At 48.8% G+C, this 15,987-nt stretch overlaps 3 protein-coding genes across 4 annotated transcripts; all 3 read right to left on the bottom strand.

Moving 5' to 3' along the window:
* Window positions 1-1,506: 1,506 nt before the first annotated feature.
* On the bottom strand, window positions 1,507-10,991 carry LOC120644409 (E3 ubiquitin-protein ligase At1g63170-like). 2 transcript variants are annotated; one of them, XM_039921032.1, is made up of 5 exons: window positions 4,939-5,351; window positions 2,932-3,722; window positions 2,636-2,761; window positions 2,275-2,560; window positions 1,507-2,168 (listed from the first exon to the last, which is right to left on the bottom strand). In XM_039921032.1, the coding sequence occupies exons 2-5, from the start codon at window positions 3,522-3,524 to the stop codon at window positions 1,953-1,955; spliced, it is 1,221 nt and encodes a 406-aa protein (XP_039776966.1). In that variant the 5' UTR covers window positions 3,525-3,722; window positions 4,939-5,351; the 3' UTR covers window positions 1,507-1,952. The 2 variants fall into 2 exon arrangements, with proteins under 2 accessions (XP_039776966.1, XP_039776969.1); XM_039921035.1 differs by lacking the exon at window positions 4,939-5,351 and adding an exon at window positions 10,856-10,991 and having other exon boundaries at window positions 1,508-2,168.
* LOC120644416 (transcription initiation factor TFIID subunit 15-like) lies at window positions 6,732-10,995 on the bottom strand. The gene is made up of 8 exons (XM_039921045.1): window positions 10,856-10,995; window positions 9,414-9,530; window positions 8,958-9,295; window positions 8,650-8,850; window positions 8,308-8,391; window positions 7,579-7,660; window positions 7,368-7,494; window positions 6,732-7,141 (listed from the first exon to the last, which is right to left on the bottom strand). Exons 2-8 carry the CDS (start codon window positions 9,528-9,530, stop codon window positions 6,936-6,938), a joined length of 1,155 nt encoding a protein of 384 aa, XP_039776979.1. The 5' UTR covers window positions 10,856-10,995; the 3' UTR covers window positions 6,732-6,935.
* A 411-nt stretch (window positions 10,996-11,406) lies between these two features.
* On the bottom strand, window positions 11,407-12,823 carry LOC120644424. The gene has a single exon (XM_039921054.1). It carries the CDS (start codon window positions 12,679-12,681, stop codon window positions 11,608-11,610), a length of 1,074 nt encoding a protein of 357 aa, XP_039776988.1. The 5' UTR covers window positions 12,682-12,823; the 3' UTR covers window positions 11,407-11,607.
* Between the last annotated feature and the right edge of the window lie 3,164 nt (window positions 12,824-15,987).

The following is a 15,987-nucleotide window of genomic DNA, read 5'->3' as shown; positions in this document are numbered from 1 at the left end:
CGCCCTCGGCGGCCTCTGCAGCGGGGGGCGGCGCTCGGCACTCGGCTCGGTCTCTGTGGCAGCGGCGCCAACGGCCACGGCTGCTGGTGCTGCTTCCGTGACGGCGGCTTGCGGCATGGCGGCGCTTGGCTTGTTTGCTGTGTTGGTGGCCACGATGGTGGCTCACCTCCCCTGCGAACTGCAGTGGGCCCCCTCCCCTGCTCTGGTGTCGTTCTCGGCGTCGCGATGGCGGCTGCTGAACCTGCCTTCGTTTCATGTTGCCCACCATCACTCAGGTTGCCTTGGTTGCTTTGCGTGGCGGATGCTTTGCCGTCTTACGGATCGTGGTTGCTCTCGGACGGGTGCTTTGCCGTCTAGATCGTTGTTTAGGCGGATGCTTTGCCTCCAGGGTCGTACTTGGGTGGATGCTTTGCCACTGGTGGATGCTTGGACGCCGTCGTGCTACTGGTGCTTGCTCTGAGTGGATGCTTCGCCGCTCATGTCGTGTTAGGTGGATGCTTTGCCACCGTTTCTATTGGGCGGATGCTTTGCCGCCATATCTGATGTGGGTGGATGCTATGCCACATTTCTCTTTCTCTGGCGGATGCTTTGCCGCCTTGTACTGCTGTCGGGTGGATGGTTTGCCACCGCTTGGAAGGCATCCTCGGTGATGGTGTTTCCTTTGTGCAGGTTTAGTTCTTGAGTCGCCGGTTGGGTAGCTAAGCTGGTTGTGGCTTCCCTCTTCATGCTTCTTCTGTTGTATGTGACGTTTGTTGCTGTGCGTTGGGTTTGTAGTTCTTTTTTAGTGTTTCTCTGTCGTTTATGCTTAGTTCTCTTGGGTCGGTCAAGCCCTGTTTGGCGGCTCCAAGAACTGTTTGTAAACTGCTTTCTTCTTAATGAAATACGTGCCAAGGCACGTTCGCGAAAAAAAAAATCACCTACCACCGAATCCACGGCGCCTCGTTTTTCAGTGGGAGTGGATCCAGTGAACTCTGCTTGAAGAGCTGGAGCAGCCGGAGACTCGCCATGTGGAGCGAGCGTCCAGCCGTCCAGGGGACGTCGAAGCGGGGCGCAACGGCGCAGCAAGCAATGGATCGTCTTGGAGATGGGGAGGGAAAATGGCGAGTAGAACATGGACACATGCCGAAGTAACTATGGTGAGCAAAAGTTAGTATTGGTCTATTGGACCAATCTGCCAGACACATGCTTTAGGAAACTGTCACATTGACTGAGGTTTGGCTCACCACGATTTGGATGGAGACTTTACGCTGCTATCTATCAAAGGCTAATATACAAGAACAAACTAATCTTGTATTCCACACAGCTTTCGGCCCATTCAAGCGATGATCCAAGCTTTACGCTTTTTTTACCAACCGAGCAACCAGTTTAACTCCCAAGCGCTCAGTGTGGGCGTACGTGTAAACTTGAGTATCAGCATAAGCAACTCATTCAACCACGGTTTTGGAAAATTACTCTTGGTATTCATTCATAAGTTTCCCCGAACGAAGAGACCAACAGAAATGGACATATCAAAAACAAGAGTTCATCCATTAGTCAGAAACTTCACGCAGATAACAAGTGGAACATGTTTACCAGATTTTTATAGTCATCAACTGAATATCGTAAACTTCAGTTTCACAGAATGAAAATACTGCAAAGTTGACTAGGATCACGCTGTTAACGGATCATCTATGTACCTGGACCTGGCCCGCCTCTTTTGGGCTACGAAATAGCCATCCAGTGTCATCCAAAACAGAACACAAGGCACAATCCACGCTGATGGAAACCTGGGTAGTATTGGCTTGGCATTGTTGGGTGACAGCGAGAAGAGCTGTAACATCTCCAAGATAACAATGATAAAACGAACCCTAGGAGTCACTACAATCCATACATCAATCTCCAGCTTTATACATCAAGCCAGGGAACCCCAAACAGCGGTATTCTTGTGTAATAAGGAGGGAGAGCAGACCAACCTAATGCATTTCAATCTCCTGCACCGGAATAGCATTCTGGTCCGATTGACGTGTATCAGAAGTGTTGGATGAGCTCGCTATCTCAGATTTGCACAAAGGGCAAAGTGCATTTATCTTGAGCCATTTATCAACACAATCCTTGTGGAAACAATGCGAGCATGGGAGTTCACGAAGCTCATCATTGTGTGCATACTTGGCAAGACAGATGCAACAAACCTGCAGTACCAAAGGGTACAAGAAAAGACACAAGTGATGAGGATCAAAAACTTAGATCTCTGTAAAAAAAAAATGAGTCCAGCAAGAATGAAATGGATAAGCATACAGCATCTTCAGCAGAAAGTGATCGCTCCTTCTCAGTCCCCGCAGCCACTACCCCACCTTCTTGGCCTTCAGTTTCACTTCCTGAACCATGGCGGCGTTTCTTGGTTTTGAATTTATATGTAGGCAAAGCATTAATAGATTCCGAAGTAGCCCCCCTTGTGTTGTTTGTATCTTCTCTAAAACCCATAACAGATATAATGCAGGGAAGGCAGCAGCATATCATCGCGCAGAGGATGAACGGCATGGCATACCCAATGCAACTAAAAGTGAGGAACACAATACATAACCTGGTGGGAAGCAAAAGTCAGCAACAGGATAAAGGAGGCGACATCTCATTCATGGAAAGGACAGTTTGCATTTACCTGTACAAGTTTGGAGCATCAGCAGCAGAAGAACGTCCACCGAATATCCACACATTTCCAACAACAAACCATACAGCAAAGAAACAATCCAGGGCCATCTTGAAGTGGTCAAACAGTGCATTAATCCTGCAGATGGCGCAGTGCATTTATCATTAATGTATAGTCGCAGTGCTGGTGCAGCATGCATATACATGAACAAAAAACGCGCAGTTCACTGCCTTCATTGTAAATATCCAGTACAATTTAAGAAATGAAGGGATCAAGCAAAACCATAAATCTGTAAGATGAGCCTGTACCTGGGATTAGCGAGCACTGCATTTCGTGCGGCATTCCTACGACGCTCTGATGCACTTGCTGCATGAGTGGCTTCAGTTGAGTTGTTATGAGAGGATCCTTGTGGAGCGTGTGCTGGCTCATGCTCACCATTTACAATATTACGATGTATATAGCGCCAATAGAGATGGGGTAACGTTGCAAAACAACCAACTGTATAACCTATGACCCACTCAAGTAATGGAGCTTGTGGATGCTCCTTTCTTGACAGGCAGAGAACAACTATGGCAGCTACAATCTGGCTCACGTTGACAATAACTTCAATTGAAATCCACAGTCCAGAATTCAAAGGGCTTCTGTGCCGGCGAACATAGTTATCACTTCTCCTTGTGCCTGAAGTCTGCCCTGTACTAGGTACAGCACCTATTGCTGATGGTGCCTGCAAGGCAGGTACTAGAGCTCTAGTTGAAGGCCTGTCTGCAGAATTCAGTTCTTCATGGTTCTCTCTATCGACACCGTGAGAAACCGAAGCGAAAGAACCAGTGTCCCTCGGAATATCAATTATGTGTTCAGGGCCACTTACACCTGTTGCTTGTTCCATCCTTGAAGTGCTCATGCTAGTATGACCTTGAGCTTCAAGTAACGTGAGAAGCCAAGTTCAACACCATCCAGGAGTAACCAATAAAAAGAGGCAAGTTTCACATTTAGAAGCTCTGTAGTCTTCCTCAAAAAAATCAGGAAATATTTCTATGTACTCTTCAACAGAAACTTCCAGACTTCAACTCTTTAGGCTTAGATCTCCAAGATAGTTGTTCTGCAATGTCACATAAGGAAAGAAACATGAATTTATTGCCATATGCACTGGCAAAACACAAACATGTCTAATGACACGTGCTGAATCAACCCAGCAGTATTATTTAACAACCCAGCAGTATTATTTATCTGAATATCTTATGCATTATGAATAGTTTCACCTCAAAAATACCGTATCAATTAGGCTGAAGATGAAATCGTTACTAAACAAATTATTGCCAGGTGATAAAAAAAATATGGGCTACAAATATTGTCAAATAAGCATACTATATGGTTAAACGTTCAATTTAGCATGAGAGCAATTATGAGTAAGTATGACTAGTAGCAACAGAGAATTACAAATTCTGCATGATAGCATAACATCTCTTCAATCCATGGAATGGCATAAAATTTTCAACACAGCAAAAACCAGTTGTGTTTGTGTAGCTAGGCTTTCACAATGACAAGTCACGAGTTGGGCTTAGCAGAGTTGAATACTCAAATTCTCAAGGAAAGGTTGGTGTGCAAAACACTAGAAGAATAGGCAAGCAAACAGTGAGCTGGGCAAATAGTGGGAAATGATATCTAGTTTTATTGGTCCCCGTTCCAGTGAAGGGAAAATCAAGCAGAGTAGCAGACAAATAAATAACAAAACGCGCAAGTTCATGGGTTGGATTTGGAATTTCCATAAAACATTAATGGTTGGCCCAGTTTACATGCAAGTTCCATATCCCCCATCAACTCATGAACATTGTCTTAGTTTCTGGCTATCAAATACTGCATAAACCATTCTATGTCATAGATAACCTTCTTCCCTTAACATCATGCAAACTTCAACCCACTGCTGCCCATAGCATCCATGGTCTAATCTACACCATATCAATCGCGACCTCACACCCCAACAATTTTGGAGGCCTAGTTTCCCCAATCTACGTAACTTGTGGATTGACAGTCGTCAAGTTAACCACATTAGCTGCAGCCTCTGTCCAACTTTATCAACTCGATGTCCAATTTTGTCTGTCCGGATGCATCCACTAGAACAACGACATAAATCTCAACCCCGCAGCAGACTTATGAATTGGTACTACACATGAAAACTCCCGAGATAAACCACATCCAGGCAATTCGGTGACCTCGAGGAAGCAAGGAAGCACACGACCGATTTCAATTTTGCTAATAAACGGCCAGATCTGGGAAAGGGGAGGGCCGAAGAGGCGGGGGTCTGATGGGGGCAGTACCTGTCGGATAATCCACCGGTGGACGGAACGGCAGCAGCGGCCCTCCCGTGGCACGAGGAAGCTCGCGGGAGCACAACACACGGTCGCAACCGGAGAGAGCGAGAGACGATGACGGGCGCCCGGAGCCTGCTCGCGTGATACGAAGGTAGAAGACGGCCACCCAACCCTAGCCTGGCGAGGTAGCCACCAGATGCGCCCCCGCAGAGAGGCCGGCCGGGTACGCGCGGATACTGCGCCCGCGCCGCGGCGAGCAGAGGCGTGGCGATCGGGTTCGGGGCGGGCGGCTGCTGCGAGGAAGGAGTCGCCCTCGCCTGTGGTGTGGTGTGGTGGGGTGGAGCGGTGGACGGGAGGGGAGGGGTTGGGGTGGGTTGGTGTGGTGACGAGAACGGCAGCAAGGGTGGTGCCGTCTCCGGAACGGGGAATCGGGAGGATGCCTTCGGGTCTCCGCAAAGCGAGAAAGATGGGCCAGCTGACGCGGCAGCAGAAGCCTTCTATAACTCCTGCGCGCGGCCCATATGTACAGCCGAAGACCAACAACAGATCACTGACAAAAAGGCTTCATCCATCCGAGCTCTGAACTTTCAGGTTGCAGCAGCCACAGCTATTGCTCATGTTGGACTTTCAGATTATGCGATATGACCACGATCTAAATCCTCTTGATCGAGCTCTCAATTCTGCAAACTTGTTCAAACTAGTTTGATCATAGGGCATAATCACAGGAAAAGTCATTTTTCAGATGACAATTGCTGCACTCACGACGGCAAGAAATTCAGAGTAGCCCTTGCAGAAAAACTCAGCCATTTATCTTTGAGTCATGTTTGGGCTGTCAGGTTTGCAGAAGCACAAGAAACCGGACAGGTTATTGTTAACGCAAGAAATCTGAAAAAAGATAATTAAACATGTACGTTCATTGATTTGACCTAGCAATCTTATTAGTTCGATCATACAATGATAAATGTAACAGCCCAGCCCGTGTAGTTATTGGGTCAGGCCCAACACGCATGCTAGTGCTAGTTCACTAGCAGTAGCTAAGGGAAATAGTCACATGTTGCCTAGGCTGGATGAGCTAGATCAGCTTAAATAGGTGGTTTGAGAAAATAATAAACTCAGGTTGCAATCTTTTGTGTGAAAGCGAGGAAGAAACCGCAAAAGAGTTAATTTAGCAGTTGTGGTCCATTCAACATGTAGAGTGGATCTTAGTCTTGTTTTCCTTTATACGAATACGATGCATTAATATTGTAATATTTTGTAACTACATACTAGTATGTTATTGCTACGGTGATATTCTCTCTCTCCCCTTTATTTTGTAGCAAATGTACTTATCTAATCCAGACACAAGTTTCTATAATTTGCACGGAGAAATTGGTTTGCACCTGATACTGATACGTTCCCCTGTTTAAAATCTGTGATAGACGGATGAGACGGCGCCCATCAGTCTGTTTCCAAGAACATGGCGACCGAAATTCTAGTGCCTCTAATGACAACAAAAACCAACATAGATCCGTCAAAGCACCCGCACTAATTTCTCCTTGCTTCCGAGTTTTAAGCATGGCAACTATGACAAAGACAAGGTGCTTCTCGACAAATCAGTATGACAAAGACCAGGTGCTTCTCGATAAATCAGTTGCCAGCTTCTATCCTGAGGGAGGGAGGGATAGGTCATAGGTAACCGAAACAAAGACCAGCTCCTCGAACTTTACTATGATTTTAGACCAATGATGACAAAGCAACAGCCCAGAGGAGTCTGTTGCTCAGAAATCCACAGCTGCTTCGAGCTTGTGGCGGCACAACAATGGCCCGGTCCATGTCACACTCGATTTTACAAACAGCAAGATATCACAATAGCGTGCCAGTGCATCAATTGATTCAAAGCAACATCAGGTCCACAGGAAAAAATCAGCGCCACAATGCTAATAAGAAACCACCACATCTCCACAGCTACAAAAATTGGTAAAAGCAATGTAAGGGGGGAACAGAAACCCCTGTCGTTTCTCTCTTCACCTGTGGCGGCGATCACGGTCGCGCTCCCGACTCCTCTTGTAGTCATGGTCCCTTCCTCTGTCCCTCCCCCTTTCCCTGTCGCGGTCTCTGCTCCGGCTCCGGCGCCGCTCTCTTCCATGTTCCCTGTTGCTGATTTCCTTGTCATCGTAATCATCCCTACCACGATCCCTGCTCCTCTCCCTGCCTTCCCTTTCACTGGAACCTACAACAGCGAATTAACACCAGGTCATGTTCAGCACTGACAAAGCAACAGATTCATAACAGTAACGATCCCTTTTTCCTTCCCTATATGCAACAGATATTCAAAAATTCAAATCACATACAGAACAATCCCATGACAATTACCAAAAAGCACGAACTGGACCATAAATAATCCTACAACAGCCTGGAATATGGGCTTATCAAAGTCAGCATGTCGAGAGGAATACCACGATGCTCAACTTCCCATCCAGCATGTCCAGACCCAGGATAATTCTGGGCACTTTCAGTATGCTGTGCTTTGGCACGAAATTTCTTTTTAAGGTTGCCAAACTCATCATATATCTCTCCATCATCCTATGATACAAGCCATATTTAGACATGGAAAGCAAGGGTTACAATATATATACATACACAAATAATGTTCAGTAAGCATCCTACCTCCTCAGCCTCTTTCCGACGCTTTTTAACTTCCTCTAGTTCTTCTTCATCAAGCTCTTTGTACCCACCACCACGGCCACCCCTAAGATGATAAATTAATTGGTGACACAAGCCTCAATATTTGAATAAATACCTTCTAGTTATAAATAATTAAATGCATGATTGCTCACTCATGGACATAGCATAACATGTACACCAAGTTGTGCTGTTCTATACTTACATGTGATGGTTTTTTACAACACATTTCGCAAAATATGCTGTAAGATTCACAACTAGCCACTCACTATTGTCCATGGCCCATGGGCCAAAGTGTCGCGGTGCTCCACTAAACATCCTTCGAGTCCAGTTTCGAGCCCGAAAAGCCAAAACATGGGGACAAGAAGGGCACAATATCACTGCAGTTAACCTGCTATTTTTCTAAGGCTATCCTATGTTGATGCAAGGCCACATTAAACCTGACAGCGAGTGTAGTGTACCAGGTGGAAAAGCATGATGTTTATCAATTAATGAAACAACCCTCATGTATCATTCACTACATATAACAAATGCGGCTCTTCTTTGGATAAATTGATATTATAATCCACAAGATGTTTTGCCACGGCAGGTCAGATCGCGAGCCGTATGGGCCCAAGACCACAAACTATACCTGCTCAAGTACAGTTTACACACAAATTATTAAATAACACGGTTATGAACCAGCCAAATGCAAATAGTAAACCTTGTACCTACCTTACACCGCCTTCATTTGTACCAGGCTTGGAAGTGTTACATATATTACATTTGGTCCGCTTAGCCCAGTTTATGTTACCGCACCTGGAACACAAATGAAGTTGGGTTTCATAACATCATATCAGACAGCAGGTTGTAGTAAAATACAAAATTGCAACAGATATAGAGGGCAGTGGTTTAGTTTAAGCATAAACAAGCATACAATATTGAGGCTTGGAAAGCACTATCTCGTTGGTTTTCATGAGGCAGCAATCAGATGATACAAAAAATGAATGTGAAGACACAGCTCAAAAGATGTATCAAATCTATGAAACAAGAAAACGTAAGCTCTTAGTCTCTTACATTGGACATGGCCAATCATTTGGACCAAACAATCCAGGTGGACCACCAACAGCAGCAGCAGCACCAGCACGGCTGCTTCCTCTTGCATCAGCGCTACCACGGCCTCTACCCCTACCACCACCAGCTCCACCGACACCAGCAGGGCGAGCAGCTCCACAGCGATTACAAACACCACGGAAGGCAAAGTTTACATTGCCACAACTGAGAGAATAAATCATATCAGAAAGAATGGAATACACAATGAAAGACTATACAAGTCAACTGGAAAACTGAAGTGATAAAGAAGTTGCTCACCAATCATAACAGACCTTGTATTTGGACACATCCAATCCCCATCTTGCTGCCAGGCCTTTCCTGGACCATCACCGCGTCCTCTACCTCTGCCAACACCATTATCCAATTCATCTTGTCCACCAAGGTCAGCGGTGATGGCCAAATTTGTGGAACTATCAAATGTATCTTTACTTTTTGACTCAGCTATGTGAACCTGGATAATACTCCCATGGAAATCTTTGTTATTGAACCAGTCCACCGCAGCTGAAGCAGCATGTGGATCCTCATAGGTGACCGTTGCATCACCCTTTGGTTCATTGGTAACCTTGTCCCTATATATCCAAATTTTTGGACGCCCAGTCCTCTTGTCCTTCTGCGTGGTATGACAACAGAGAAGAGACAAATTTATCATGAAACGGAATTTGAAAAAAGTAAGGGATCTTGACGAACTTGGTAGTGGTTGCAAAAATGTTACCTGATAAGACCCATACCTTTAGCAACCCTATGGTGCCAAAATATTCAGCTAGCATAGTCTCATCAGTTCCAGGAGGCAGGTTGCACACGTAAACTGAACCGTTTGGGGGCCCTCTTGACATATATCCAGCCATCTGTAGCACACCACCAGGATCATTATTTGTAAATTGTTTTGCTTCAGAAAAGGTAGAAGGGCTACACACAAACAAATATTCAAATATATGGATACATGATGTTGTAGTTTGGGCTACAAACAGCAGGATAGTACAATAACTATAAACAAAAAAATAGTACAAGAACTACAAACAGATAAAAGAAGCATGGCGTAAAATTTGAAATATACTGATGCAGGTTGTTGTAGCTGCGGAAAATCTTTGGTCAGCTGAAAAATGAGCTCTAGGCTAATTTTAGATGCAACATTCTCAGTTAATACACATTCTTTCTTGATTTGTAATGATAGAGGTTGTGGCCAGAAAAAAAATATATTACTTTTGTATAGCAAAACCTATTTCTACAGAATAATATGGGCCCTGAAAGAAGAACAAGGAAACCAAATATAACAAGGGAGCAACAAAATTTAAAAAGCAGGAGCAATGCACTTCATGTTTCCATTCAGAAGACAATTAAAAATGTTACTATGCATTTTTTTTTACAGACCAACTATTTTAGGAATACTTTTGCAAACATTTCAATACAGATGCAGTCATGTTGCAATGTTGTCAGATGTCAAGGGAGATGAAAATTTGTCTATTTCAGATGCCGAGTGCTGCACACACAAAGCGCTACTAACACAGTAAGTCAGATGCAAGAAGATAATAGACGATTTATCAACAGCATCAAGTGAACTGCTGCAGGGTTCAATCAATTATACAGGAGATGTGCCCCTATTCTTTGTAAATCGACAATTCATTCATGATTCAACAACCTACCAGCCATCAACATACTAACCCACCATGCATGACCAACTTGCTAAATGATATGATATTTACACAAACATTTGAAGAATTCGATTTTGGATAGCAGACGAAACAGATGAGGGGAATCATTATGAACTGGCGCATCGGGTCAGAAACCTCAGGTATTGCTGCATACGCTTGAATCAAAATTGCACAGTTCAATGGGTCACACACACATTAACATCAGTACCAGGGTCCTGATATAAACACTGCTAACACATTGAAAACCAGACGATGTCAAGTCAAATCTACCAACAGAACATGAACACTAGCAAGTCAAATCGTATCTCAGAACAATGAACAATACACAGATCGACAGTGATACAGGTGCCTAGTCAAATTCCCCCCAACTGGGGCGCGTGGAGTGGGTGTGAAGACGTGACGCCGGCCGAGAGTCCCATAACAAAACGCGCAAGTTCGTGGGTTGGATTTGGAATTTCCATAAGCGGTCAGATCTGGGAAAGAGGAGGGCCGAAGAGGCGGGGGTTCGATGGGGGCAGTACCTGTCGGATAATCCACCGGTGGACGGAACGGCAGCAGCGGCCCTCCCGTGGCACGAGGAAGCTCGCGGGGGCACAACACACGGTCGCAACCGGAGAGAGCGAGAGACGATGACGCGCGACCGGAGCCTGCTCGCGTGATACGAAGGTAGAAGACGGCTACCCAACCCTAGCCTGGCAAGGTAGCCACCAGATGCGCCCCCACAGAGAGGCCGGCCGGGTACGCGCGGATACTGCGCCGCGCCGCAGCGAGCAGAGGCGTGGCGATCGGGGTCGGGGCGGGCGGCTGCTGCGAGGAAGGAGTCGCCCTCGCCTTGGTGTGGTGACGAGAACGGCAGCAAGGGTGGTGCCGTCTGCCCGTATCCGGAACGGGCAATCAAGATGGGCCAGCTGACGCGGCACCTTCTAAAACTCCTGCGCGCGGCCCATATATACAGCCCAAGACCAACAATAGATCATTGACAAGGCTTCATCCATCCGAGCTCTGAATTTCAGGTTTCATCAGCCACAGCTATTGCTCATGTTGGACTTTCAGATTATGGGCTATTACCACGAACTAAATCCTCCTTATCGCAATCTCAATTCTGCTTACTTGTTCAAACTAGTTTGATCATAGGCCATAATAATCACAGGAAAACTTTTTTTTTACATGTTGAACATGTATGCTGATTGATTTGGCCTAGAAAACTTATTACTTCGACCATACAATGGTGGATTATTCTCGGCTAGAACACCCGTTACAAACGGAGTTCACCTCACAGCAGTTCGGCGAACGTGCAGCCGACGCTGTAACGCCTTGACTTGTGCCTGATCATCCTGAGCGCCCCTCTGCTGCCACGCACGACCTCCACGTCCAGGTAGTCGTTGCCGCTCTTCCCCCGGCACCAGCCTTTATGCGCCAGGTCGAACATCCTGGCGACCCAAAACTTGCCTCCACCCAGAGGCAGGAGGAAGCCCATCAGCGGGACCCACCGCGGCGGCGGCGGTTGCGCGAGCTCGTCCCACACTTTGCGAAGCACCGGTGGGCTCGTCGGGGATGCCGCGCCAAGGTCGTAGGCAGCGAACTGCGGCAACTGCCTGCCCTCCGACGTGAAACCGAACCAGAGCCCGAGCTCGGGGGCATACTCTACGCGGCCGTAAAACGGCAGCGCCCAGTCGCCGGCCTCGCTCCACACGCCGCCGCTTGTCGTGTCGAAGGAGAAGGTGCCACCACCCCTCGTGGATATCCATATCTGCGAGTCGCCGACCACCGCGTAGGCGCGGATGCCGTAGGGGTCCCTCCCGTCGTAGTAGTCCCCCACCTTCTGGCACTCGTAGTCCTCATAGGCATAGGAAGGCGGCGGGAGAGAGCGCCAGTACCAATTCTCGTCGGTGAAGCGTCTCCCATCGCTCGGTGCGTGGTGGATGAGGGCCTCGAAGGAATGGTCTTCCTCGTCCGCCCCAGGGTTCTTCTCGAGGATATAGAGGCCGTCCCCGACGGTGAGGAAGACCGAAGAATTCTTGGGCGAGTGCGGCGCGGGCATCACGCGGAGGCCGCGGGAGGCGCCGTCGTAGAGGAAAGTGTTCCCGTCGGGGTGCATGGAGATGATGCCGTTGCTGCTGCTGCTGCCGAGGGAGGCGAAGTGCCTGTCGCCGATGGTTTCCTCCTCGACGGGATCGTAGAAGGATATGGCGGCACGAGGTAGCCGAGCGTCCTCCACGGTGACGCCGTTGCTGTTTTCAGCCGCGGCCAGTGCCTGCTGTGTTGTTGGGTAGAAGCATCTCCACGGGTTGATGCGGTGCAGAGTGGTGACAGGATGGCGGTAGCGGCCGATACTCCCGTAGACCATGAGGTTCACGAACCGGCGGCTTATGGAGGGAGGTTTGGGCGGCGGACCGGGGGAGAAGATGCGAGAGCCCTGCGGCGGCGATTACCGATCAGTCGATCGGATAGATGCGGCCGGCGTGGAAAGGGAAGGCAACGTGACAGAGCAAAGGCCCGAAGGGCATGGTGGAGAGGAGAGATACCAAAGGCGTGTCGACCATGGGGGTTCCTATCCATCTTCCATGCGATAGAAACTCGTGGAATCGCACAAGCCCACTACAGCCCAGCACCAGCCCACTGGACACAGCAGCGTGCACGCACAAGCACAAGTCACGCTGATCGTCAGCCATGTACTTTGATTTTCTATTTATACTTCGTTTTGTTTTTCCTTAGCTTGAAATAACAGATTCAACATTATTGTCATAACTAGATAAATATTTAAAAAACTAATTCAACATTTATAAAAAAATATTGAAACAACTTATTATAAATGTTGAAGTAATATATTAAAAATGTTGAACTAAGTATATTGAAATGTTGTAATATTTAAAATTAAAATTTAAGATGATATATTGGATCTCATTTTGTTGCATTAATTCTAAAGAATACTATGGTTTAAACAGAATTAAAATTGGATGTATGGTTTAAGAGAAAACGTCATTTGAAACTTGAATTTGTTTACCATCCCACAGACCCTCTTGTTGGGTCGCGACACGTGTCTCCAACCTGCTACCCTACCAGCCTGCTCCCGCGCGTGCAGTTCGTGCCGTGCATGCCACGCGCACCTGCCCTCACATATCATCCCAGCCATCCAATAGCATTGCACGCATCTCAAACAGTGGAAGATGTATTAATAAAAATCTACCGGAAGATATATAGGAATCCTGTGTCGACCATGACCCGGCCGGCCCATAAAGTAGTATCGGACCCATTAAGGAAAGATATAATGGGCCGGCCTGGTGCTACAGCAGAAGAAGCCTGCAAAGCTTCGCTTGTATGTCTCCTTTTTTCCATCTCGGCGCGGCCTGCACCCAAGAAAACTCCTCCGTATTGCTGTGCCTGTGCTCTTTTCGAAGTTTAATCTTTTTTATTTGATTGACACCAGTTTGATCAAAATTTCGGTGCGATTGAAAGAAAATCCTTTTGAGCTGGCAAGTGACAACTGCTGCACTGCGCCACTGACTATCGTCAGAAATCCAGCTTTTATTTGATTGACACCAGTTTGATCAAAATTTCGGTGCGCTGGAACCACAGGAGAATCCTTTTGAGCTAGCAAGTCTGCAAGCGGCAACTGCGGCACTGCGCCAGTGACTATCGTCAGAAATCCAGCTTAGCTTTTGCAGAATGGCTTGTCAGTTACTACCGTTGGGCAAGTCAGGTCAGGTTGCAGCGTTGCAGGGGAGATCTGACAGGTGATGGTCACGGCGTGAAACCCCAGCTTTTGCCGGCTGAATGATTGAACGCCGGCTTACCTGCCCATTCGAGGGCAGGGCAGGGCGCCACGAGCTTCTCTGCCGGGACCATTCCTCGCTGCGTGCTGCCCAAATGCGGGGGCACCAACAGTGGAGTGGAGTCCTACAACATTCAGGTGACAGTACGCATGTTGATACTTTCAATTTGGGAGCTGGGGATGCGGTAACTTACCGAGAGTGAAAGCTCTTGTGCACTTTGCAGCCACCGCAAGTTGCGAGCGGGACCGCAGCACGTCACTGGGCACTTAGCAGCGCAGCACGCCTCGTGCCAATTTCAGGTCCCTTTCTCGCAGCCCCCCCCCCCCCCCTCCAGCGTGAGGCTCACTGATCCGCGAGCTCCGGTTGCGTTGCTCTCGCTGGCGGCTGGCCTTTCTGGCGATTCCGCCGCGCGGGGGGGGGGGGGGGGGGGGGGGGGGAGAACACACGGGTTCATGCTGGCGAGACCCTGCCGCCGCCTTCGCCGATCAGCCGTTGCACAACGTCCACTGAAACCTTGCCGACGGGCCGGCGATGCCTGCCAGCCGGGCTCCTCAAAAGGGTCTAAGATTTTGAACTACAAAATCCAAGGGATTGACCTTAAAAAATCAGATTCTAATCTTATATAATTTTGAGCTAAATAATTTAAAAATTTTATTGGGCTGTGAAGAGACCACTATGGCCATGACCATTACCACCCAACCTCCACGGCGACTCGAATCTGTACCGATCCACACCGTACTGGCCAAGTGTGACAAAAACGCATGACTCCGTTTTTGTCCGTACGCGAGGGCGCGCGAGGGCGCGCGCGTGTCAGCGTCGTCACTGTGTCCGGCACGATATATGTACTGTATGTGTCCGCGTCTCCCGTGTCCGCACTCCGCCACGGCCCGCGCTCGGTTCCAAGCAGGTACGTCGCAGGTATCGGCGTCGTCACGATCGCAAGTGGAAGCACGGCCGCCGGAGCCGTGCGCCGCGGGCAACCGGCGCCATCACCGCAATGAAGCCGAAAAGGCGCACGGTGCCGGCCCGTCTCGCCCGTCGACGCGACGTGCCAGCTGCTGGCCCGCTCGCTCGCTCATCATCGTTGTCGGCTCGCCGTCGCCTGGCCGGGGTAGGCCGGGCGCGACGCGCCGGCCGGTGTCGCCGTTGACGTTGTCTCGCCCCGAGCGCGACAGGTGCGTGCACGGCTAGCGCGACGTCGCGCGCACCGGTTCGGGACGGGCGCCGCGCGCGGGGAGCGCCCGTCACTGTACTCCGCCGGCCCGGACGCGCCGCCCAGCAAACTCCAAGAGCGACTGCGCCCGGGCGCGCCGCGCACGTACGCCTCTCGCCCACCTGGCAGATGCCGGCGGTCGGCAGCTGCGCGGCCGTCGCCTCATCCCATCTCTCGCGCGCCGTCTCCCTTGCCTTCGCCGGAGGTCACCGCGAGCGTCCTTTTCCCCCTGGCCGGTTCACTGGGGTAGGGATTGGAACGAACAGATACTTTCTTCACGCACGAAAGAATTATTCGAGTGGGTTTGCAACTCTGCATCATCCGTGTGTGTTGTCGAGGTGACGCGCGGGTGATGACAGCCGCGGCCTCGCCGGGGCCGGCCTTCGGCACACGTCCACGTCGGCGCGAAACTTTTCAATCCCACTGGAATTGTGACGGAGACAGTTACATCGCCGCGTTGCTTTCTTGTTGTTTTCTCCAATGTCAAACGTGAAGCTGCAGCGAAAAGGAGCGCAGAGGGGGGAAAAAAGGGCAATAATATTCCCTTTTTCTTCTCTATGTTCAGGGCCGATGGGGAAGCGAGCCTTTGTGATCAAATCAAGGGGACCCAACGCAATGCATGGGAGATATTCAGCGTGCACTAAAAAACTAACTAGTATCTGTTCAT

This window comes from Panicum virgatum, chromosome 1K, assembly GCF_016808335.1.
Source record: "Panicum virgatum strain AP13 chromosome 1K, P.virgatum_v5, whole genome shotgun sequence".
In the NCBI taxonomy this organism is placed as follows: Eukaryota; Viridiplantae; Streptophyta; class Magnoliopsida; order Poales; family Poaceae; genus Panicum; species Panicum virgatum.
Note: the sequence above shows the minus strand (reverse complement) of the source record. Positions and strands in the feature narration are given on the sequence as shown.

What these genes read in the sequence shown, in the direction of transcription:
- LOC120644416 (XM_039921045.1), bottom strand. Translation starts at nt 9,530, where the DNA reads ATGGCTGGATATATGTCAAGAGGGCCCCCAAACGGTTCAGTTTACGTG. An exon ending in AATGATTGGCCATGTCCAAT is followed by an intron (nt 8,392 to 8,649) that starts GTAAGAGACTAA and finishes TTTGTGTTCCAG; the next exon opens with GTGCGGTAACATAAACTGGG. An exon ending in ACAAATGAAGGCGGTGTAAG is followed by an intron (nt 7,661 to 8,307) that starts GTAGGTACAAGG and finishes TTATCATCTTAG; the next exon opens with GGGTGGCCGTGGTGGTGGGT.
- LOC120644424 (XM_039921054.1), bottom strand. Translation starts at nt 12,681, where the DNA reads ATGGTCTACGGGAGTATCGGCCGCTACCGCCATCCTGTCACCACTCTG.
- LOC120644409 (XM_039921035.1), bottom strand. Translation starts at nt 3,524, where the DNA reads ATGAGCACTTCAAGGATGGAACAAGCAACAGGTGTAAGTGGCCCTGAA. An exon ending in GCAGTGCTCGCTAATCCCAG is followed by an intron (nt 2,762 to 2,931) that starts GTACAGGCTCAT and finishes CGCCATCTGCAG; the next exon opens with GATTAATGCACTGTTTGACC. An exon ending in CACTTTCTGCTGAAGATGCT is followed by an intron (nt 2,169 to 2,274) that starts GTATGCTTATCC and finishes TTGGTACTGCAG; the next exon opens with GTTTGTTGCATCTGTCTTGC.